Genomic DNA, 24,820 nt, shown 5'->3' with positions numbered 1-24,820 from the left:
CTCAGCCATGTGGCCATTTTGGAGTCTATTCTTGGCCGTGAGTCTCCCTCCAAAAGAGAAAGAATTATGTTAAATAGCATAGAAATGGCAACATAAATTTATTCAGTGTGGAACAGAGAGATGTTGGAAGTGACCTCTCTCACCCCATCCAAATGGGCTCATTGTCCGGCAATATAAGAACATAAGAATTGGTCACACTTAAGCTTTCTGTTTCTGTCTTCTTCCTTGAGGTTGGGGCTGTTTTGGGCTGGGATTCCTTTGCTGAGAATAACTTATTTGGCTCTCTAGCCTAGTTGAAGAAACCATGATACTGGGGGACGAATGTAGAGGACAGGTAGAAAGCAATATTGGGATAAACGTCACCTGAGCCTGAAAGTTTCCAGGCTGATCTGGCCAAGCAAGGGGGCCTTAGAAGAGCTGAAAATCTGAGGCCTGACCACATATGTCATAGTGTCTTGTAGCAATGGAGAACGCATCTCGTTTGCTTGCCGTCCTTGAAGTGCAAGGCTTTTTCCAAGCAAGGTGGAGGTGCTCTTAAATCCACTGCAAATCTACCCTTATGTGCAGGCAATAACAAAGTATCACATATTAGGCAGAAAATTAAATTCTACTGAGTAGACAGTTGTACCTCTGGTTATGTACTTTATTTGTTCTGGAGGTCCGTTCTTAATCTGAAACTGTTCTTAACCTGAGGTACCACTTTAGCTAATGGGGCCTCCTGCTGCTGCCATGCTGCCACCGCACGATTTCTGTTCTCATCCTGAAGTTCTTAACCCGAGGTACCATTTCTGGGTTAGCGGAGTCTGTAACCTGAAGCGGATGTAACCTGAAGCATAAGTAACCCGAGGTACCAATGTATTTCAGTGGTTCCTCAAGCCAATGGACTGAAAACCAGGAAAAAAGAGAGGCAACTATATTTTTTCAATAGCTAAGGGAGAAGCCTCACAAAACCTGAAAAAGTACAAGTCCATATTGTAATTCCATCCAGCGCAAGGCCTTGTGCACTGTTGCTGCACCAAACAACAGCCTGAAGCTTGGAACTGCTGCTGCAGAGATATCTGGTGGTATGTTGAGCAGTGCCCAGGGAGCAGGGCTTGGGGGAAAGTTGACTCTGCCATCTTGAAATGACAGTGGAATTACTTGGGTGGGTGAAATACCCCTTAGCTTGTATCAGGTTCGTGACAAAACACTGTGGTTGCCATGTTGGGGTTTAATGTCAGATTTATCTGCACTAGAATAAAAGCAGTTTAAAAACAGTCTTGATATCAAAGTATCATAGGATTTGCAAATAATTTCAAAGTGCAACAAGGATGCAGTAATTCCCTGAAACTTAGCGCTGCCTTGATTTTAGGCAAAGTTTCTCTTCTCTCTTCATAAGCAGAGAAATCTCAAACAAGATTTATAACAGTTGTTTTTAGTGAATTTTCGGTGCAAATTAAATACAGAGCCAAGTAAAATACAAAAAGCATAGCTATACAGGATAATGAGACCTCATAAATGGCTTTCTGCATATATATGAATGACAAGACTTCTACGCCAGCTCGTTGAAGTACATCTGAAGGAAGAAAAAGAAATTACCAGCCACTCAGTTTTCTATAAGAAACAGAATGTGTACTAAGTATGTATGTTAAGGTAAAGGTACCCCTGCCGTACGGGCCAGTCGTGTCCGACTCTGGGGTTGTGCGCCCATCTCACTAAGAGGCCGGGGGCCAGCGCTGTCCGGAGACACTTCCGGGTCACGTGGCCAGCGTGACGAAGCTGCTCTGGCAAGCCAGCACCAATGCAGCACACGGAAATGCCGTTTACCTTCCCGCTATAAAGCAGTACCTATTTATCTACTTGCACTTAGGGGTGCTTTTGAACTGCTAGGTGGGCAGGAGCTGGGACCAAACGACGGGAGCTCACCCCGCCGCGGGGATTCGAACCGCCGACCATGCAATCGGCAAGCCCTAGGCCCTGAGGTTTTAACCACAGCGCCACCCACATTCCTTAAGTATGTATGTTATTCTATGTCTATTAGACATTTGCATCTGTTAGGCGGCTTACATAAAACAACACAGATAAAATACAAAAAGATAAAGCATATTATAAAAGACATTTGTTTAATTGCTTTTTAACTATTTTTAGCTTTTTGCATTTTTATCTGTGTTCTTTTAATTTGTGTAAACCACTTTCTGTGCCAGGTCTGGAGAAAATGCAGGCTATAAATAGATATAATAATAAAAATGTTGATAATTCATTAGTTACTGAATCTTAATTTTCAGACTGACAGTTTTGTTTCCTGCAGATGCACACAAAATATGGCCTAACATGTTTCAGCTAAGATGCTCTCAGACTTTGTTCAATCATTTTGGTTGATGCTCTTGGCTCCTTTGAAACAAAGGTCAGGATACAAATTTAAAACTCAATACAGTGGTACCCCGCAAGATGAACGCCTCGGAAGACGAAAAACTCGCTAGACGAATGAGTTTTTCATTTTCTTAGCCGCTTCGCAAGACGCATTTCCCTATGGGCTTGCTTCGCAAAACGAAGCTTGCCCCGCAAGCTCCGGGGATAGCGGGGAAGCGCAGCGCGTCTTCCCCGCTGTCCCCGGACCTCTTTTGAAGCAAGGGGCGGGGAGAAGATTGCTTCTCCCCGTTGCCAGCCCCGCAATCTCCGGGGGCAGAGGGGAAGGCGTGCGCGCCTTCCCCTCTGTCCCCGGACCCCTTTTGAACCAAGGGGCGGCAACGGGGAGAAGCAATCTTCAATGCATTCCTATGGGAAACCGTGCTTCGCAAGACGAAAAACTCGCAAGAAGAAAAAACTTGCGGAACGAATTAATTTCGTCTTGCAAGGCACCACTGTAGATAGAAAGCGTTTCAGGAGAACTAATGGTGGGTTGACTTTTTTTTAACAAAACTTTTATTACCTTCACAACATCTGAAGATGTCCTGTCCTCTGGAAGAGGAGTTCTAGATGTTTTAAGATACCCTTTTATTAGGGCTGCTGCATCATCCATCCTGCATAAAACATATACACGCAGTCATTAGCAGAAAACAAATCAATATTTTTGAACTATGCAAAAAAGAAAAATGCATACTGAGAGAAGAGAGGCAAGTGTTTTCTAAAATTACAATACCTGTAGAGGTTTTTTTGCAGTGGGAGTGCAGGAAGAGGTATGTATTCATTTAGACAACAATCCAATGCAGCGTTTGTTGCATATGTCGTACATGGCAAACCACTGCATGAAGCATAGCATGCCAGGGGGGCGGGGCAGCGGATCTGGACCTCTGGAGGGGCGGTGGATCCACCCACTGCTGTCTGTGCCATTGCTGGCTCCTTCTCCACCTGCTCTCCTCCTGCATTGCATACACTCTCTGCTCCCTGATGCTTATTTTCGCTCCTGGCCTTCTCCACGCCCATCATCTGCCTCGGGAGAAAGAGTGCTCAAGCTGCCCACCAGCTTCCTCCTCCTCCACTGTGTGCCTGCTGCTCCCTTGCTTTGCCCAGGAAGCGACAACGGAGCTACAGTGTCTTGTTTACACTGGATGCACACGAGGGTCACTGGTACTGTAAATGAACAAGACCGCTCCCTTCCACATATAAGCAAAGGCTTGGGAACATCCTTTGGCACAGTTGTGGAGAATTAACTTGAGAATTCTGCACTCACTTACCTATTCTTTTCTACAAGTTTTTCTACCAAGCTTTTAAGTTTCCCAGGGTGAATCTCCTGCAACTTCAAGAATGGAATGTATTCTGAGGTTAGAAACTCTTCACACTTCTCATTTATGATGTAGTCTAAAATCAGACATCTAATCTGCAAAGCAGGAGAAGAGTTATTCTGGTTAGGTCCATGGCTTACGAGAAAGAATCAACTGTGTCTTTGTCTATTTTGTCCCAAAGGGCTGAAATTGGGGTACCTGTATGGCAAAGCCAGCTACTATACCCTGGTTCATGTGCTCCTCTACTTGCAGTAACACAGTCCCAAGCTGACATAAGGATAGGAAGCCCTGGTGGGGAAAAACAGGATCAAATCTTTTAAAGCATCTGAGAACAAACAAACATTACAGAAATATTCTTGATTCTTACAGCACTTTTGTTCAAAGAGGTTGCAAAGGATAATAGCTTCACAAACTATGAAATCCTATATAGGAGCTGTACTGAATATTGCAGCAAAAAGTTTTGCAGGGTCTTCTTCTTTGCAGTAGAAGCTTTCATGCAGAAGAGGCATTTTTTTAAAATGCCATCACAAACTTGGTGGATCAGGGAAATGCTGTAGACATAGTGCATCTTAATTTCAGTAAGGCCTTTGACAAAGTCCCCCATGATATTCTTGTGAGAAAGCTGGTAAAATGGGGGTTGAACGAGGTAACTGTTAGGTGGATTTGTAGCTGGTTGACTAACCAAACCCAAAGAGAGCCCATTAATGGTTCCTCGTCATCCTGGGAAAATGTTACAAGTGGGGTACTGCATGGTTCTGTCCTGGGCCCATTGTTGTTCAATGTCTTTATAAATGATATAGACGAAGGAATTAAGATGCTCATCAAATTCGCAGATGACACCAAACTGGGAGAAGCTAATGCTGCAGAAGACAGAATCAGAATTCAAAATGACCGTAACCGATTGAAGAACTGGGCGCAAGCTAACAAAATGAAATTCAATAGGGACAAATATAAGACTCTGGACTTAGGCAGGAAAAAACAGATGCAAAAATATAAGATGGGAGACACCCGGTTTACTATCAGTACATGTGAAGAGGATCTAGGGGTCTGTGGACCACAAGCTTAAGATGAGTCAACAGTGTGATGCAGCAGGGGGGAAAAGCTAACGTTCTAGGCTGCATCAACAGAAGTACAGTGTCCAGATCAAGGGAAGTAATAGTCCCACTATATTCTGCTTTTGTCAGACCACACCTGCAATACTGTGTCCAATTCTGGGCACCACAATTTAAGTAGGGTGTTGACAAGCTGGAACATGGACAGAGGACAGAGGACAACCAAGATGATCAAGGGTGTGGAAACCAAGCCTTATGAGGAACGGTTGAAGGAGCTGAGTATGTTTAACCTGGAAAAGAGGAGACTGAGAGGAGATATGATAGCCATCTTCAAATATCTGAAGGGCTGTCACATGGAAGAGGGAACATGTGTTTTTCCCCCTCCAGCTTTGGGAGGCAGAACTCGAACCAGTGGCTTCAAGTTACATTAAAAGAGATTCTGACTAAACATTTGGAAAAGCTTTCTGACAGTAAAAGTTGTTTTGACAGTGGAACAGTATCCCCCTCAGGAGGTTGTGGCCTCTCCTTCCCTGGAGGTTGGGTAGCCATCTGCCAGGGATGCTTTAGCTGAGATTCCTGCATTGCAGGGGTTGGACTAGATGATTCTTGGAGTCCCTTCCAAGATTCTATGATTCGTGACATCATCTTCGTCACAAGAGTGCTCTCCTAAATTGATAGGCACAAAATAAAACTAGAGGAAGGAAGGAGTGCAACTTTTTTTAACAGAAGTAGGCCAAAGTCAAAGAAAATAGAAGAGTAAGTGTTTCATTTGTGTACAGAACACAAATACAGTGGTACCTCCTCTACTTAGGTTCACCTCCGGTTATGTATCCTTTGGGATACATATGTGGCAAACCCGGAAGTATTTTTCCGGGTTTTGCCGTGCACACATGTCAGAAGTGCTAAACCGTGCTGCACGCATGCGCAGAAGCGGCACCTCCGGATACACACACCTTGGGATCGACTGGAGCTCCGGAACTGATCCTGTGTGCAACCGGAGGTACCACTGTAAATACAAAATCTACTCAGGGTGGATGTGACCTACTCCCAACCCAGAGCTACTGGTGGTTTTTTTTTTAAAAAAGCACAAAGGATTGTATAAACGCTTGAAGTGGAACACATAAGGCCTGTGGTTGGAATTCCTGGGTGCACGTGTGACTCCATGTGTTGGACTCTCACTCGCATGATCCCATCAGCCCCAGCTAGACTGGCCAGTTGCCAAGGATGATAGGAGTTGTAGTCTAAACTTATGGAGGGCCACAGGTCCCCCAATCCATCTTTAGTCTAGATTGATACTGTAGAATTTTAACTCAGGGGCTTCACCAACTGATTGTGAAGTACACCAACTATTTGTGTCTGTTTTCACTCACCTGAATCTGCTGAGCTCTTTTCTCAGGTTGTGGAATCAGCAACAGACACCCCAAGGCCAAAGCTGGCAGGTCTAATTGGGCATACTGATTTGCAATCCCAGTCAGATCTAGATCAGCCACGAGAGGACACCTTTGGGAAGTAGCCATTAAGTGGAGGAAACAGTAATCAGCTAGTTATTTTATGAATTGACAGAGTAACAACCTTCCTTCAGTGGCCTAACAGCTTGATGCATAAGTGTACACACTAATTCCATATTTTAATCATTCAACTTTTTCATGATTTAGTTGTTCCTTTAATGCTCTTATCACCAGTGCTTTTCCCCCCTAGAAAAATAGGTGCTGGTTCTCACCATGAGGTTGTTACAGTAAGTGCCACACTTTTTAACAACAACAAAAGAGGTGCCAACACCTTTGAGGACCCCCTGAAAAAAGCACTGCTTATCACAGACCTGGTACACACACAAAGCCATCTGAAATTGTCAAATAAACTGCAAGAGCAGCAATGGAAAATTGCTTTCACACACTAAAATTCCTGCAACTATAAAGCCAGCAAAGCAGGAAAAAGGCTAGCTTTTTTAATTGGCAAGTACTTTCTCCATGATGTGCTAGGTTTTTGTTTTTACACATAGGAGAAGTGTTATTCCCCACCTGTAGCTTGAGGTCCATTTGGCCACCTCATTCTGCTCCATATGGAGAGTGCTGGAATTTTTAATTCTTAAGGAAACATTGTGTCTCTTTCTCCCACATGAGATGTTTATTTACCTCAATAATGTTCTGAAAGACTCATAGCATGCTTCAAGCTGATTAGCACTTGGTGGCTGTGAAGCTTTAAAAACAAAACAGACACATAGTGAAAGGATTTCTACACACTGAATTTTTGATTTACAGAGAGATTGCTTTCAGCTCTGCAGATGAGCTTCTAGTATCCAAACTACCTCTGTGAGGGCTGTGAAGCAGAGCTCCCTCCCCTGGCTCTGCTGTGACAGGGCAGCTCCCTCAGGCCTCCTCTCCCCACAAGTGCCATCTGGGGCAGCCATCAGTGGGAGAGCTTTGCTGGAGGCCCAGCTCCTTCAGGCACCTCCTGCCCCTGAACTGGGCCAGCTGGTCTATACAGGAACAACTGTTTAAAGATTTGTGACTGAGATTTGATCTTCCTCTTCCCTCCCTGCCCCTTTGCCTGTGGGTAGGGACCATCTTGCTTTGATGGTATAGAAGTCGTCTTGTTGGCTGAAGAGCGAGATACAAATGCTCCAAGTAAATAAATCTCTCTATACACAGAATAGAAAACTAGTGATCTTTGTAATGTGTGACTATTGTAGTAGGATGGCCAGATACCACATAGTATTTAAGCAAGAACAGAAGACCAAATAAGTGAATAAGGCTAAATTGGGGGTGGGGGATATGCAAACATGAATTACAAATTATGTGCTATAAGAAACTAAGAAACCTCCTGCTGGGTCAGACCAAAAGCCAAGAGCCTTTCTTCCTCCAGTAGCCAATCAGATGCCTCCAAGAAAGCCAACAACAGCCCTCCCCAGTTGTTGCTCCCCAGCAACTAGAATTCAGAGACATACTGCCTTTGAACAAGGATCTATCACTTCTCCTTTGGGCAGGCCTCTCCTCCATGATTTTGTCTGGTTCTCCTATAAGCCAGTGACCATGAGCACATCCTGTGGCTTTTTAGTACCATGCATTCATTATGCACTGTATGAATAAACACTTTGTCCTATTCTGCTGCCCACTCATTCCAATCCAAATTGTACATTTAAAAAACTTCTCTATAAGTTAAGAATGCACATGATTTGCAATGCATGTTTATTCAGGAGTAAAACTTAAGTTTAGTAGGACTTGCCTAGGAATGTATATAAGACTACAGCCATATTCTGCTTTTGTTGGTCAAGGGGAAATGCACTGAACTATTGATTCTATATGGATGCTTCAGTTGCGAATCCTGCACAGCAGGGGCCCCTTCCAGCTCTACAGTTCTATCTTTCTATGAGCCCCTCCCCATGGTTGCTGGGAATCCCACTGAGCCACTTTCTGGTGCCTGAGATTTCATCAGTTATTTTGCACACGCTTTGAAGGCTCTTCTTTTGCTACCAAACAGGCTAGAATCCTTTGGTTGAAATGAAACCTGAGGTTACCAAGATGCTGAATTCCACATCCACCCTCCAAATTTTGATGGCTTTTCCTTCACTTTACTTGCTCTACCTAAAATGCACAAAAGCATCGAGTGATGATTTGGTAGCATGATTCAAGAGCAAAGAAACAGAACTAACCTGAAAGGCATGGCGCCAGGATGACATTCTGCCAAGCTAGGATGAAGTTTGGAATCTGCGGAAAGTTAAAACAAATCTTCAAATGCCTGAGAGAATGCCCTACTTATTGGTTAGTGGATCCTGTCAAGAATATAGGTTAACGCTCTCCTGATCAGATTTGTGAGACTCTTAGCAAACATTCTTGCCAACTGCTGTGATGTGCAACCCAACTCTTGCCAGAAGTCCTTCCTCAAGGAACTGGAGACCACAGTCAAAGAAGTCAAATCTTCCCTAACAAAAACCACTGTGCAGCCAGTGGTTTACTTCCAGTGTTTTCCTCTCTGTTGCTGGGCCATGACCTTCAACAGGAAAGAGTGATGAAAAAACCACCTATGCCCCAAGGCCCTTCAACGTCCTGCTCAGATTCTCAGAGTCCTTTTCTATACATTAAAGGCTGTGTGTGTCAGTATTGTTTGTACCCACATGAATCAGAAGGAAGGGGTTGTGGTGAATGGGTTTTATAAGACATGGCAACCTCTGTTACATAGTAAATCTTTGCACCTGGAAGACAGCACACCTCCTGGGACATCCTGTTACCTCCACCCACTGCGGCTCTGTCCCCTTAAGTAGGGAGTCACCTGCCACCACTCAGCGGGGTAGCATGGGGTGGGTGGGGCTGAGGGGCCGTTGGCCTGGGCATGGTTTGGCGGAGGGGCGCATCACGGCGCCTTGCCACGTTGTAAGCTGTTGCATCCTTCTCAGCACCCTCAAGCTGGAGGGCAGCTGAGAGGGACACAACAGCTCACAGCGCCCCACAAGCCCAGTGCCATTTTTGCAAGTCTCACAAAGCAGTACTAGGCTCACAGGGCGCCATGAATTAGCAGCAGTGGGCAGGGGACCCCATCTGCAGTCAGTGAAATAAAAAAATTAACATCAAGCTGCAGGAAAGCAATGAAGAGTGGATTAAAAAGCTTGGGGGGAAATTAAAGTATTTTTGCCTTGTGTACAAATTATTTCGAGTTAACTGCCCAGTAAGTCTCCCTGCAAAGTGTAACCCAGTTATGCTGCCACTGCCAAGTCGGGCTCTTTGCTGCATCTCTGAGGGCAAGGGCATTCAGGCAGGGCCTCTGCTGAAGGTCTGAAGAGTCTAAGGCAGTGTTTTTCAACCACTGTTCCACGGCACACTAGTGTGCCGCGAGATGTTGCCTGGTGTGCCGTGGGAAAAATTGAAAAATTCGAAAGATTTTTTTTTAAAAAAAATGTCAAATTTTCGCCCACTAGGCGGGCACCGGACTGTGTCCACCCTATTTTCCATCCGTCCTGGGTGGGGATCAGATCGGATGGGATCGGATGAGAGCGGACAGGCGGTCCACTCTCATCCGATTCCCCATAGAGAGCAGCGGGGCTCTGACATCTCCCTCTCTGCACACAGTGCGGAGACGGAGCTGTCATCAGCCAGCTCAGCGGGGATCAGCGGATCGATCCCCGCTGAGCAGAGAACAGTCCGCAACGTTTTTGTTTGCCATTAAAGAAAAAAATATTAAACATTTTCTACTGGTGTTGTGCCTCGTGATTTTTTTCATGAAACAAGTGTGCCTTTGCCCAAAAAATGTTGAAAAACACTGGTCTAGGGGGACATATGTGGAGAAAAGTGGCCCTTCAGGTACAGTGGTGCCCCGCAAGACGAATGCCTCACAAAACGCGCAAGACGAAAGGGTTTTTCGGTTTTTGCGTCGCTTCGCAAGACGATTTTCCCTATGGGCTTGCTTCGCAAGACGAAACGTCTTGCGAGTTCTTGCCTTTTTCTTAAAGCTGCTAAGCCGCTAATAGCCGCTAATGGCCGTGCTTCGCAAGACGAAAAAACCGCAAGACAAAGAGACTCGCGGAACGGATTAATTTCGTCTTGCAAGGCACCACTGTACTACAGTCCCAGTAATGAAATATTTTACACCTTAAAAATGAGGACATTGAATTGAACCTGAAATTGAACTTGGAGCCATTTTAGTGGGTAAACCATTAAGTGCAATGTGATCTTAACTCCTAACCGGAACAACTTTGGAGCTGCATTTTGGACTAACTGCAATTTCTGAAGAGTTTTAAAAAGGCAACCTCACATATAGTCTAGGTACATAGATTACTAAGGCCAACCAGGCTCCTCCTGTCCAGGCAGGGCCACAGCTGGTAGAAAGGCACTCAGTGCTTTGGAGGCAATCAGTAACATTAATGACCTTTTAATATTAAATTAAATATTAAATTGTCTGCAAATAAACAAATTACTACACTCATTTCTTTTTAAAGTTGGGCAAATATTCCAGCTTGAGAGGGAGTGAGAATTCACGCACCTGCCATAAGGAATAGATCCCAGTAACCTCTGTCAAAACCTTCTTCAGATAATGAACCTGAAATACACAAGGCATTTTCAAGGATTGTATAAGCATAGCAAGAGGATACTGTTAAGATGCAACTTTAATGGAGGGCATGGCGTTGTTTAATTCTCTCCCATCTTTATCAGACAATAGAGGATAACATGCACCTTTGAGTTTTCTAGCTTGTCTATGAAAACCCAAAAGTTAATAAACAAACATTGACATGGAATTCAAGACGTCCCCCAATGCAATCTTCCCCCATTAATTGGTCTGAGAATGAGACAAATAACCAAATGAGAAATGAAATGAGGCAAATGAGAATAACCTAAATAGAAAAAAGGATGAATAGTGAATAGTTTTGTTTTTATCATTATTGTTTTTTAAATTATCCCACCTTTCCTAATACATACAAGGTGTCTTATAACATAAAACATCAACATCAATTCTGACCAGGTGGTGCTGGGATGCCCACAGGTGGAACACAAGCACAGCAGGCCTCTCCCAACTCAGGTGCTTTGGCAAGAGTTATTGAGAGCCACACAGCTGCTGATTCTGGAGGCAGCACACAGCCACCATGATTAGCAGCTAATGGGAGCCTCATCCTCTGTAAATCTGTCTAATCCTCTTGCAAAGCCATCCCAATTTGGTGACCATCACCACGTCTTGAGTTGGTTAATTAAATGATGAAGACAGCCCCTTCTGAAAATAAATAAAAATAAAAATAAAAAATTGTCCAGTAGCACCTTAGAGACCATCTAAGTTTGTTCTTGGAATAAGCTTTCATGTGCATGCACACTACTTCAGATACTTCAGATACTACTTTGTGTGCATGCACACAAAAGCTTGTACCAAACTGCGTCAGACCAACACGGTGTCAGGGAAGAGTTAGAAGTTTCCAGTTTCTCAGAGGGAGAAAGCATTCCCCAAGGGGGGAAGGAGAGCAGTGAATATAATAGAAGAGAATAACAGGGAGGGACCGGCTGTTCCCAGGAAAGGCAAGGGTTCAGTTCTAGCTCAGATTCGGAGGAGAGGAGATACAAGGCAGCTCTAGCCAGGAGGTTAGGAAAAAGAGTGGGAAAGCGAAGGGAATTTTGAGGGTGGCTGGTCACGGAGAAGCAGAGCTCAGTAGGTACCTGAAAGAAGTGACTCTGAGGAAGAATAGTTAAGAACCGTTTATAAGATTGCTTTGTTAATACACAATAAAAAGTTATAAAAGAACAAGAAGCGTTTGTGTGGTGATCTGAAGAGGACAACGACCAGGCCTGACACACGGCTACGTACCTGAATCTATAAAATTTAACTAACTAGAACCCAAACCTGCACTAGCACTAGGAAGCTTTTCTTGCAGGACACCAAAACATAGAGGGACCTTGCCCTCTCCAAAGAAGTCTTACCTTGTTGAAACTAATTAGCTTCTGAAGCAAACCATTCCAGAGTAAAGGATCGTGCACTTTATATTCCAAGCTAAGCTCTGCCACAAGTTTCACTGCCTGAAACCAATGAGTAAATTATTTTATTTTTTATTGAACTCCATGTTACTGTGAATCATTCCAAAGCAGAGAAAACTTTTGCTGTTCATCAGTAACGGAGGAGTTAAACACTTCTTACTCTTCTCTGTGGACCTGATAATGTCCTGAATACCGCTGTGCATTAAAAAAGATACAGCATGAGGAAAAAGATATGTGTTTTGTCCCCTCCAATCTCCATCCCCCTGCCATATTACCATGGGTTCGTGGCTATGGTTCTTCCACAAGCCTTTGATCATTCCTTCCTTGGGAGTGCTATGAAACGTTGAGTAGGTGTATGGGATATTCAGAATTTCAAACTGAGCAAGGAAAATTAAGCATTTCAGGAAATTCCTATTAAAAAGAAATGTGCTTTATTGTAGAGGTTCACAACAGGGAAACCAAAATGCTACAAACTTCTAATAAAGACAGCTGTGCGCAAACAGTCTGTGCAGCCAAACTGAGCTAGATGAGGAACGGTGTGTTTTCCTCCCCTGATCCAAAACTGTGCATGCAGGGCCCTTTTCCAAATGCTAAAATTTCACTGAGTTGTTGCATGGAATTCAGGACCCAGCTTTTGTCCATGCACTGGCTAGATCTTAGCTTCTTAAATCTGCCAGTGTGATGTGGTGGCTCTGGTTTAAATTCCTGCTCAGCCCTGGGTGATTGATCTGCCTGCCATCTCACAACACATTCCACCTTGAGTTCCTTGGGAGAAGGGTGGGGGAGGCACTGTCAGCACTGCACATGCTGTGGATGGGAGCCAACAAGGTGTTTGGGGAAATTGAATGAAACTTCATCACTGGTTGGCATTTTGTATGTCTGAAGGAAAACAAGACTCTGCTTACCTCACTTCCTCTAGGGGCTTTTTGAAGAGGGTCTCAACAGCACAAGGGTCCGCCAGGCAGAGCAGACACTTGAGAGCCCGGCTTCTGTGAGCAAAGGTCAACTTGTTTACTCCAATAGGCTAAAATAGGGAGGGGGTGAAAATAATACAGAATTATTATTTTTAAAGCACTAAACTATACAGTATCTTTTCCCCAGTTTATTTGGCTTTTTTAATATAATGGTGCTGGAGGTGGAGGGAGATGCTATTCCTGACTATTTGCAAAAAGTTCCATTCTTCCAAAGGACAGCTGCCGAGTGAAAATATTGCTGAAACTAGCCCTGTAAGAACCTGCTCACTGAATGAGAGGATATTACAGTTGAAGTAAACTGCCACATTGATGCCACTGAAGACAGTTTAGGATACCAAGTGGGCTAGAGCCCCAGCTCCTGATTCACAGACCCAAACTGGCATTGACCTATCCAGCAACTTGCCTACCAACTGGTTTCAGAGTTCAATTCAAGGTGCCAACTGAGGCCTTTGCCCATGTATGCCTCCCCCAAATTACACAGCAGACGAGGACTTGCTTCAAGTTCCAAGATTTAGAGAGGCCAGGCTGCAAGCTACAGGATGCAGGACCTTTTCTTCCATGGCCCTGAAATGATCTTCTGAAGGATGCCCATTCATCTCCATTGTGCTTTTAGAAATTACATTAATTCAACCTACTCTACCGCCTTCAGTTGCTGCTGCAGCTAGTTTAAAACCATCAAAATAATGTCTAAACTTGTATGTTATTTTGTGAAATTGTTTTAAATTGTCTTTCATACACTGTCAAGTGTTCACTCCCAAAGCTAACAGCATTAAAATTTTCAAAAATAAATAAAATAATTGAAACAAAACAACTTAGGGATTGATAAATTTGCAAAGTTATGGAGCCAGCAGCATTTGTTTTTCACACCAGACCACAGCTTAGTAAAAGGATAGGAACAATTTGGTCTTCCAGCTGCTGTTGAACCCCAACTTCTATTTGCCCCAGTCAGCCCGGCCAATGGTCAGGGGTGATGTGAGCTGAAGGGCTGGATGCCCCATCCTTGGCTTTGTAAACTTAAGGTCCTGGGCTTAGTCCCCGAAAGCTCCTGCCAGTCAGAGCTGAGTATGACCAGGTAAAAGGCAGCAGTCTATATTCTTTCTTTGCAAGTTACTGGAAAATGCAGGAGGCGAGTGCTCTTGTGTTCAGGTTCTGCTTGCAGGTTTCCCACAGGAATCTGCTTGGCCCATTTGAGAACAGGTTGCTAGGCTTGATGGGCCATTGGCATGATCTGGCAGTCTCTTCTGATGCTCTAGCTGAAGATATATTTCAGAGCTAGAATCCAGTAGTTATGGGCCAAGAATAGTTTTAATTCCATGCACTGAAGGGGATTTAGGGCTTTTGTTTCTCAAACAATAGCCTGCCATGCTGCATGGCAAACCTTTTTTGAAGGTTTCAAGAGCAGGTAAGTGTTATGACTAGGGGTAGTAGGTTCTGTAACAGCAGCCACTGTGTTCAAATTCTAGCTCAGACTTGGGACTCCAGTGCCACCCCCCCATCAATTAGTTCTGAAGTAAGAGAATTTGCGCAGCATAAAATGTCCAGTCACTGCATCTATAATACACACTCAAATAGCTTACTGAAGTTGTGGATACTGTACATTCATAAAGGATTCTCAAGTGGTTATCCACTGGGCCATGCTGTAAGAGATAGAGAACTCTGGAAAAAAATAAAAAAATTAATGGCAACTCCAGATGGCCTAAGGTGGTTTGTTTTACTGTGTGTAAAGCTGACATTTTAATTCCATCGTATATGATGAAATCAATAACTTACTGAAGAACAAGTCTTTAAAGGAAACCTGTAGTCAGTGCCAGGGGTGCTTGCTAAAGCCCACAGCACTACAGAGGGCCCACCCCCAACCTCTGAGGCCTCCTGGTCCTGCAGATCCATTTCCTTGCTGTTGCTACCTGTTCACCTGCCCCCTCCAACATGCAAGAGTGAGGGAGACATAGCAGCAACTCCCTCTGGGAAGTTGTGCAGATTGGGCACAGAAGAAGAGGTCCAGTGAGTGGGGGTTACACTTCCTTGGCAAGCCCCTACTCACATTAGGATATATTCCCCCAGGGCTCCCCCAAGCCTGAAGCCCAAGGTAGAATGAACCAACCAACCAACCAACCAACCAACCAACCAACCAACCAACCAACCAACCAGAGGGTTGCATCAGAACAAAGTCCTACCTCTTAAAGTCTTCATCTTGGATATTTTCAAAAACCTTTAAAAAAGATATGGGAAAGTAAATGGAAAGTAGAAGAGGGTGGTTTTGGAAAACTAGCTTTCAGTGACAAGACTGAGATGTGCGGTCAGGCCAAAGCCCAATAGTTTAATGTACCATGGGGGTGGGGAAGAGAACCCGCTTAGCAGGTGAGATATTTTGCTGCATTTTAACTGGGGCTCTGCCTTTCTGGCAACTTCCAAATACTGTGTGCATTTGAGCTGAGTATATCCCACCCCAAACATACATTTACACTTGCAGATGCAGATTATTCCCCAACTGACTGTGTTGTGTTAAAACTAGAAATTGGCACAGCTACGACTGGGTTGTGATTTGCAGATTACTCTCCTGAACACACAGAAATCTGGAGCTGATCTAAGAACAGAGAATCCCAAATCTTGACATCCTAATCCTCAAAGGTGACTTTCTATGTTTCTATGTTTCCTGAGTCAGACCCCTGGGCTTGTCTAGACTGTCTGGCTGCTGCTCGCCAGGCTTTCAAGAATAAAGTCTTTCCCAGGCCTACCTAGAACCTCTGCTTACAAAGCAGTCACTCTACCACTGAGCTATGGCTCTTCCCAGCAAAGAAAGAGGAAACTTCCAAATAGTCCTGGAAAGTGTGTAGAGTTACTCAGGAGTATTCCAATCCAAATGTCTTGCATTTTCCATAGCTCAAAGACATCATGACCACACCTGGGCAGTTTACTCTAAGGGTTTGCAGCTGCATATAATTGACTATGTGGTTTTTAAAGCTTAAAGGTAAAGGTAAAGGGACCCTGACCATTAGGTCCAGTTGTGGCTGACTCTGGGGTTGTGGCACTCATCTCGCTTTATTGGCCGAGGGAGCCGGTGTACAGCTTCCGGGTCCTGTGGCCAGCATGACTAAGCCGCTTCTGGCGAACCTCTTTCCTCTTTCTAAAGGGGAAAACTTACGTCTGTTGGTGGCACACTTGGACATAGCCATTTTTCTAATAGCATATTCCGTATTTTCTCCATATCCAAGTTGTTAATTTCAGCTATTTCTTTAGCCATTGCATGGATATCTACACAGAGAGAGACACAGTATTTTTATGGCAAAATCCTCATTCCAGCTTGTATACACACTGTTCAGAAGGCACCAGTGCCCAACATAAATAAAATGAGAATGCGTCTTACACTTTCCTGTGAACAGGCATCACAGAGGATAATTGGCAGTTGCAGGCAAGCCATATTTCAAGGAAGCTGCTTTGCCTGGTAAGATGCTGAGGACTTCTCCCAGGCCTTTGGCTGATTTAACAGTCTATGGCCTTTTAAACTGGGTGGGGGCAGTTATTGTTTTTGTTTGTTACTGTTACGTATTGTTGTGTTTTTATATTGTAAACTGCCCTGTGATTCTCTGATGAAGGGCAGTATAGAAATTTAATAAGAGGGGAGGGGGGAGTCAAGTTTCCAGGCACAGTTTTTAAGCCATTGCTCTGCCCAGGTACCACTAGTTTGTCAGGGAGCCAGTAGTAAAAGCTTTAGTCAGTGAAAGGGGGGGGCACAAACAAAACACTATTATTTCATTTATTAATGAAAATATTAACAGGCCACCTTTCTGACAAAGGACCTTAGTCAAGCCAATTAACTGTGGAGAAAGGTGTGCAAACGGAGAATCCTTGTGTTGCCTCTAGCCTTTTTTGGTAGCAGAGTGGGAGCAGTAGTGTCTGGTCCGCAGGAGCGCTGCTTTAATAAGGGTCCCAGACAAATGTAGGCTCTTACAGAAGGCAAGAGAGGTGTGACCTAACCTGGGTAATTTCTGCCAGATGGATTCTGAAATCTTTCGGATATGCTGCTGTGCTGATAAAGCAAAACAACCAGATTTGCAGGTTTTCCAATGAGCTTCTGATGGCTCTCAGAGTGCAGCTTGTGCTCTACAAGTACAGCCTCAGTAGCAGATCTCTGGCGTTGCATCTGCAGCTTCTTCAGATGCACTCGGGCCTTTTCACGAGAGTCATCCTTTATCGGAAGACAGAACATTTTATTTACAAGCAGAGCTAACAGGCTGCATCAACAATCAAATGGAAAAACGAAAACAATAAGCTAATAAGAATGGATTGCCAGTAAAACCTGTAAGTTCAACTGCTGCGTGCAAAGCTTGCATCTTACTGTGACAGCTTATTTCAGGTTATTACATATGTTCTTCTCTTCCTGAACTCCCTGAATGCTGCAGAAGGCACAACCCCACTTCACTGCCTCAGCTGGGCCAAAATACCCCATGGCTTCTCTTCTCCTGGAACTTTCTCCATCTCTCTTGTGTCAGTAATGAAGGGAAGGGTTTGTGCCCTATGGCACCTATACCCACCAGTACCGTACTCGACTTCTGACCATAGGAACAAATGGGGAGAGAAAGTAAAGTTCACTCCCTGTCTCCAGTGATCCCAACCACTTGGAATCAAGCCTCCTCTTATCTGCAGAGCCACAGCCCCTGGTTCTGTTTCCTGGTCTCACCAGTGGAGCAGAATCTGAGAAACGGCATGTTATTTTACTTATACACGCACATATGTGTAATTCAAACTTGTTCTCTAAATATTGATAACAGGCTTGTGGTGCAAGAGTTAATACCGTCACATTTGTATTCTTCAGCCACGTTTCAGTTAAACTGCAACAGAATTTCAAAGTCTGGGCCTTGGTGGATCCTGAAGGGGAAAAAGAAAAGACATTAAAGCACTCTCGGTCACTTTCCCCTTCCTCCCTGCTTAGATCTCAAAACTGTTTGAGCTGGCATTCATCAGAAAGTCTGGTTGCAATGACAAAGCTTAACTCTGGAATGTGGAAAGTAACCAGGGGCCAGAAGATAAAGGAGTCGGTCAAGACAGGAGGCCTGGCCTGCTCCACCATATTCCTGTACAAGAGGCTCAAGTCAATGGGAGAGTTTTAACGTTGTGCAACAAAGATTCCATTGCAACAGTTGTACAGTGGTACCTCAGGTTACATACGCTTCAGGTTACGTACGCTTCAGATTACAGACTCCGTTAACCCAGAAATAGTACCTCCAGTTAAGAACTTTGCTTCAGGATGAGAACAGAAATCATGCTCCGGCTGCGCAGCAGCAGCAGGAGGCCCCATTAGCTAAAGTGGTGCTTCAGGTTAAGAACAGTTTCAGGTTAAGAACAGACCTCCAGAACGAATTAAGTTCTGGGTTAAGTCCTGAGGTGCCACCGTACAGCAGATTGTGGAATCTGTTGTGCAACAAAGTTCAGTATGCGCAAAACATTTTCCAGCAGAAAACAGTGTACCACTAAGTAACATATTGGATACAACCCTTAGCAACCAATGGAGTTCAAAAAGAGCAAGGACTGGAGCCATGCAAGCATGTCATGAACTTTCAGGAAAGAACATTCACTTAAGAAGGGCAAACAGGTGGGGGTCTGAAGAGGTGGGAGTGTAGGAATCACTCGTCTGCCGGCGCATAAATAATCAACAGGCTGCCTTAAAGAAAATATGGAGTGCATTTCACATTCTAAATAAATCAGAACTAGAAGGCATATTGGGAAGTGGCAGTCCCAGTTTCAACCCCCAGCATCTTCTTGCAGAGCAAAACAGCCTCATTTGCCTGGGATCCTGGAGAACTGCTGTCAGAGTAAACAATGCTAGGCTAGACAACTAATATGGTCCACAATAAGGCAGCTTCCTTTATCCATATGGGCATCAATTCAAGTACAGTGGTACCTCTGGTTACGAACTTAATTTGTTCCGGAGGTCCGTTCTTAACCTGAGGTACCACTTTAGCTAACGGGGCCTCCCGCTGCCGCCAGCGTGCAATTTCTGTTCTCATCCTGGGGCAAAGTTCTTAACCCAAGGTACTACTCCCAGGTTAGCGGAGTCTGTAACCTGAAGTGTTTGTAACCCGAGGTACCACTGTAACTGATGTGCAAAATGCCCTTTTAAAAAGACTATACTCCCCGCTAACCTGCTGGAAGTTCTTGCAAGATCTTGTAGGCAAGTGCTGTAGCCCATTCTGGATTAGCTATAGACAACAAGTAAGACTGAATGGTCTGCATGGTCTTGGCAATTTCCTTCTTAGATGTCAGCAAATATCCTCTTCTTGCCAGTTCCAGCATTTTCGGCTTCAGTTTTTCTTGAAACAGGTGGTTAGCTGCGGATGTGTAGAGGGTATCCAGTGAAACCTTGAAAAAAGAGCACAAAAACTGAAAGGGCAGTGTGAGATCTTTCTATCCAACAAACTAAAGGGTATTACAAGTGGGATGCGCAACAAAATGCTTAAGTGTGGGGTTCCCTTGCTCAGATTTCCAACACTACGTTCCATTCTCCCTGTCCCCTTTTCTACTTCTCCCTCCCCCTGTCAGCTAGCATTTCACAGCTACTGAACACACCCAGTCCTCCTTTGGCTGTTTTGGTATTCCTCCATATATCTACCTACCTACCTACTGCGAGTCTTGGCCCCCCCTCCAAATATGCAGATACCTCCCAAACTCTTACAAGCAGATGCTGGCTACAAATAATAAAAATAATTATCTATCCCACCCTTCCTCCTAAAGGAGTCCAGGGTGGCAAACACACCAGCCTTAAAACAATACAACAAAAATAAAACGTATCTAAGAACAATCACAAGATTACCAGGAATAGAAATCAAATGCCTGGGTAAATGGGAACATTTTAAAACTCCTCTAAAAAGTTATAAAGAAGGGAGCAAACAACAGGGAGGGTAGACCACAAACAGGGGACCACCAAGAAGACCCTCTCACAGGTTAATGCCAACCAAGCAGCTCTTTTAATTGCCAAGGGAATAGCTTTGCTGCCTCTTTGTCCACAGTCATGTGCACAAATTTGAGGTTGAAATTTGAGGTTGAAGCTGCCTTATGTTTGGTGACCATGCTCAGATTGAACCTCTGCTTTCTTTCCAACCACCTTCTCCATGCTCACTGACCAGAGCTGCAAGTGCTCTCCAACTACCTCCCCATTGCTCTCCGTGCTCTCGCTCAGCCCACTCTCTGTCTGACCACACTCAAACACTCTCCTGGGGTGAATGCAATGGCTGATAGGCTTGCCAATAATTTTTCCTGCTCTTCCGCCCCCTTTTGACATTTTTCTTCTGTCCCCCCCCCCCCATTTTCCCCACTCTTTTCTATTTGTTTGTTTGTTTTTCAGGCATGCACGTAAGATTACAATTGTGTTAAGTAAATTGAGTGTAAATTGCAGGCCTTGGCTTCCAAGCGTTTTATGGCTTAGTGCACTAATACCTTGAATTGGGGAGATGATGTGAAAAAAGGATCTTCTAGATATGTCAGTTCTATACTTTCTGCCTCACTCTCTCACCATTTGGTCATATTCTAATGTAGCCAAGGAATAAAAGACCATAGATGAAGGGGCTGGCTTGAGTGTCTGGGGATACCATTGGTTTAGACCCCATCTGAATGGCATCCCTGAATGCCCTTGCCACTCTCTCCTGTGGGGAAGGAGTAAGTCTGCCCCAGCAACTGGTGTTTAGAGGTAATTTGCCACTGTGCATGGAGGGTCCATTTACCTATTATGAGCCACTTTTAATAGCTGCTGATATGCCTGCCTTTCATGAATTTACCTAATCTGCTTTTAGAAAGATGCCCCCTAAATTTGTGTTGCGTTCATCTCATCTTGCAACAAGCTAATTCCACAAGTTAAAACAAGATCAAAAGTATGTTCATCATTACCTTCAAAAGTTTGGAGATCAAGAGAATTTTTGGGAATGATTCCTCACTGAGCTCTGGATCTACAAAAAGAAAAGCCATAAATGATTTTCCAAATGCTATCAGAAAACAGAAAATGGCTCTTACCATGGATTTTGAGAAGGTTTGAGAAGCAGAATCAAGGATATTCAATTGACGGGAAGACTCCTCTTCCCACTGACTCAGACAGGCTGAGCTCTTTCACACGTTTCGTCTCCCCAACCAGGGGGAGAAGTAATCTTGCCTCCAGATCAGCTGGCAGGGCTACGGATGACCCCTCAACGCCAACATCTTTATGGCACAGCACCACAGAGCCATGACAATTAATAATAATAATAATAATAATAATAATAAATAATAATAATATTTATTTATATCCCGCCCTTCCCAGCCAACGCCGGGCTCAGAGCGGCTAACATCAAATGTATAATACATTAATATAAAATCAGACAATCAATTAAAATACATCCTCAAATCAGATCAGGATCAGAATAAAATCCAATCGGATGGCAACCCGCAGATTAGGGTGGGGGACCTTAAGTGCACACCAGGCCCAACTGTTTGTTCTGAACTTATATTGGCCTGCGAGAAAAATTGGGAGGCCACTTTCATGCAAGTTCTTATGAAAGGGGAGAGGGGGTCAGACTGAAGCCCGACCAAAGGCCTGGCAGAACAGCTCCGTCTTGCAGGCCCTGCGGAAAGATGTCAAGTCCCGCAGGGCCCTAGTCTCTTGTGAAAGAGTGTTCCACCAGATCGGAGCCACTGCTGAAAAAGCCCTGGCTCTGGCTGAGGCCAGCCTAACCTTTCTGTGGCCTGGGACCTCCAAGATGTCTTTGTTTGAAGACCGTAAGGTCCTCCGTGGGACATACCAGGAGAGGCGGTCCTATAGGTTTGAGGGTCCTAGGGCTGTGAGAAAAATTGGGAGGCCACTTTCATGCAAGTTCTTATGAAAGGGGAGAGGGAGTCAGACTGAAGCCCGACCAAAGGCCTGGCAGAACAGCTCCGTCTTGCAGGCCCTATGGAAAGATGTCAAATCCCGCAGGGCCCTAGTCTCTTGTGACAGAGCGTTCCACCAGTTTGGAGCCACAGCCAAAAAAGCCCTGGCTCTAGTTGAGGCCAGCCTAACCTCTCTGTGGCCTGGGACCTTCAATATGTTTTTATTTGAAGACCGTAAGTTCCTCTGTGGGACATACCAGGAGAGACGGTCCCGTAGGTACGAGGTATAGCACTGGGTGAATGTGATCTCGCAGCGAGGACCCCAGTAAGGAGTCTCGCCACGGCATTCTGCACCCGCTGGAGTTGGGGGAGCTTTCCGCAGGGCCCCATAGGCTTGCCAGTGCAGTGCTTTTTTCTAGAAAAAAAGGTGCTGGTACTCACCATTAAGTTGTTACAGAAGTGCCACATTTTAAACCACCCCCCCTAGAGTGCCAGTACCGCGTACCTGAGTACCCCCGGGGGGGGGAGCATGGGGTGGGGAGACAGAACACATCAAAGAACCCTGCCTATCTGAGTCAGTGGGAGGAGTAATCCTGTCAATCAAATATCCTCTCGTCCACACCTGCAAATGTACCTTTACCATCAGCTGCAGGGAGCTGGCTCTCCTGCCAGAAAGAAGACTTGCAAACATACTGTGTGCAGTTCTGCCTGCCTCACCTTAAAAAAGTAGAATTGGAAAAAGTACAGGAAATTGCAACCACAATTATCAAGGGGCTGGAGCAACTCTCCTATAAGGAAAGGTTGCAGCACTGGGGACTTGACAGAAAAGGAGAATAAGAAGTAGCATGATAGGTTATAAAATTATGCATGGCACAGAGAAAGTGGATAAAGAAAAGTTTTTCTCCCTCTCTCATAACACTAGAACTTGTGAATGAATGAAATGAAGCTGAATGTTTGAAGATTCTGGACTTTTCCATGCAGTGCATAGTTAAACTATGAAACTTGCTCCCACAGGAGGCAACGAGGACCACCAGCACGAGGGCTTGAAAAGACAGCTAGACAAACTCATGTTGGATGAGGCTATCAGTGGCCACTAGCCAGGAGGGCCATGCTCCGCCTCCCCACTTGGACACAGTAATGCTTCTGCATACCAGTTGCTGGGAACTCTGAGGAGGGAGAGTGATCTTGGGCAAGGGTCCTGTTTGTGGGTCTGCCACAGTGAGAACAGGATGTTGGACTGGATGGACCAGCGGCCTGATCTTGCAGGCTCTTCTTATGTTCCATGCACAGAGTGCTTGAGTTCACTTCTCCCTGCCCCACATTCCTTCCTACTCCCTTTTCCTCTTGTGTCTTGTAAGACTGTAAGGCTGAGGGCAAGCTACTTTTAAGTTAATGATTGCTGCCAGCTGTTCTGGGAACTTTTTTCAGCTGAGGAAAGCAGGGAAAATTCTTTAAATGCATCTCTCTTCATTTAAGTTTTAAAAGTGGTGTTTTGTTATTTTTTGCAAACTTACAAATGATTTTCCAGAAACACTGCAATGTTCTAAAGAAGATCAAGTGGAAAGGCAGCCTGGTTTGAGCAGCTGGTGATAAAGGAATAGCCTGTTCAAAGGCATACTGATGTTCCAGATCTCCAGGAGTGGAAGTTCTTTTATAGGATTTCAGGAGTTTTATGAGCTTCAGGGCCTAGAGGGACGAAGACAAAATGCTCATTCCAGAGCTGGCTTTCAAAAGATAAATATACACACCTGGATTAAGATTCAGGCAGGGCGACTGAACTAATGTCGTTACTTAACAAATTATTTAAGAATAATGCCTGTAAAGTACAAACTTTACAAATGGACTAGCAGTACTACTTGTTTCTGGTAACAAGTATTACTTGAAACTTCTAGGTGATTCTAGAGGTTCTCTTCAAAATGGATTATATATGCAGCAGTGGGTTAGAGTAATCCATAGTTCATCAAACAGATCCCCCATTTAAAAGCCAGATTGCAATTCCTTAAGTCAATTGGCTCAGTTCATTATCTTACCTGATTCAGAGAGATGCCTGCTGCTTCCACACCAGCCTTTTCCATGATTGTCAGAAGACTTTCAATCCTTTCATAGTCATATGGATCAAGCTGTTCCAGGGATTAGAAGCAAACAGGAAACAAAAACACAGAACAAACCAAAAGGAATGGATAAATCCCAGAAGATAAAGTTCATAAAAACAAATACACGTCAGGCTGCTGAGGACAGAAACAAAGCTCAGCCTTTGGTCATGCTCCCTCCACTCAGTGACTTTGCTGTCACAAACATGAATGGCTCTTGCCCTTCTCCTGCTGACCTTAACCATGGATAGTGATAACCAGGTTCTCTCATAACCAGAGTTTGCTAACCAGATACAAACCCTGGTTTAGATGGAACAAAGTTAAATACTAACCATTCCAAGGTCAAATTCACATGCAGCTATTAAGTGCCTGTAATGATCACATGTGGCAGGGACAGCAAATTGAGCACAACTTGTGACTCTTGGAGACTGTAATGTTGGGCATCTATCTTCTGTAATGAAGTATTAAATAAAAGTTAGTTGCTCTGGAGGTACTTTCCTGAGATGGGTCTAGCGGGCTGTCATAATCTAGTTAAGTGCAGGTTGGTCTGTGGGTGGCCTCATCTTAAAAGCGGTGGGGTTGAAACTAGACAGAGTTTCAGCCTCTTCCTTCTAATTAGTATGAAAAATTATTTGCAAAAAACTGTTAGGCTTAATCAGTCCATCCTTCTAATTAATACTGCCCTATTCCATGCAATGGAATAGAAATTGTGGAATTTAGGTTTGGGGGATA

The 24,820-nt window shown here is 44.4% G+C and overlaps 1 protein-coding gene across 2 annotated transcripts in view; it reads right to left on the bottom strand.

Moving 5' to 3' along the window:
* Positions 1–81: 81 nt before the first annotated feature.
* The window catches only part of KNTC1 (kinetochore associated 1), an 80,897-nt gene continuing 56,158 nt past the window's right edge, over positions 82–24,820 (bottom strand). The window contains exons 44-63 of one of the 2 annotated variants that reach the window (XM_081892891.1): positions 24,029–24,118; positions 23,513–23,684; positions 21,048–21,106; positions 19,310–19,526; positions 17,962–18,035; positions 17,145–17,355; positions 16,312–16,421; positions 15,344–15,378; positions 14,747–14,825; positions 13,101–13,219; positions 12,471–12,606; positions 12,142–12,237; positions 10,724–10,780; positions 8,403–8,457; positions 6,886–6,949; positions 6,124–6,253; positions 3,900–3,989; positions 3,654–3,796; positions 2,909–2,999; positions 82–1,555 (exon numbers count right to left, since the gene is read on the bottom strand). In XM_081892891.1, coding sequence (XP_081749017.1) covers positions 1,532–1,555; positions 2,909–2,999; positions 3,654–3,796; positions 3,900–3,989; positions 6,124–6,253; positions 6,886–6,949; positions 8,403–8,457; positions 10,724–10,780; positions 12,142–12,237; positions 12,471–12,606; positions 13,101–13,219; positions 14,747–14,825; positions 15,344–15,378; positions 16,312–16,421; positions 17,145–17,355; positions 17,962–18,035; positions 19,310–19,526; positions 21,048–21,106; positions 23,513–23,684; positions 24,029–24,118 — 2,052 coding nt within the window. In that variant the 3' untranslated portion in view covers positions 82–1,531. Of the gene's footprint in view, positions 1,556–1,960; positions 2,404–2,838; positions 3,000–3,653; positions 3,797–3,899; positions 3,990–6,123; positions 6,254–6,885; positions 6,950–8,402; positions 8,458–10,723; positions 10,781–12,141; positions 12,238–12,470; positions 12,607–13,100; positions 13,220–14,746; positions 14,826–15,343; positions 15,379–16,311; positions 16,422–17,144; positions 17,356–17,961; positions 18,036–19,309; positions 19,527–21,047; positions 21,107–23,512; positions 23,685–24,028; positions 24,119–24,820 lie in introns of those variants that run through there. The other variant, XM_081892890.1, reaches the window with a different exon arrangement.

Source organism: Podarcis melisellensis, assembly GCF_964234715.1.
Source record: "Podarcis melisellensis genome assembly, chromosome: 16".
Taxonomy (NCBI): domain Eukaryota; kingdom Metazoa; phylum Chordata; class Lepidosauria; order Squamata; family Lacertidae; genus Podarcis; species Podarcis melisellensis.
Note: the sequence above shows the minus strand (reverse complement) of the source record. Positions and strands in the feature narration are given on the sequence as shown.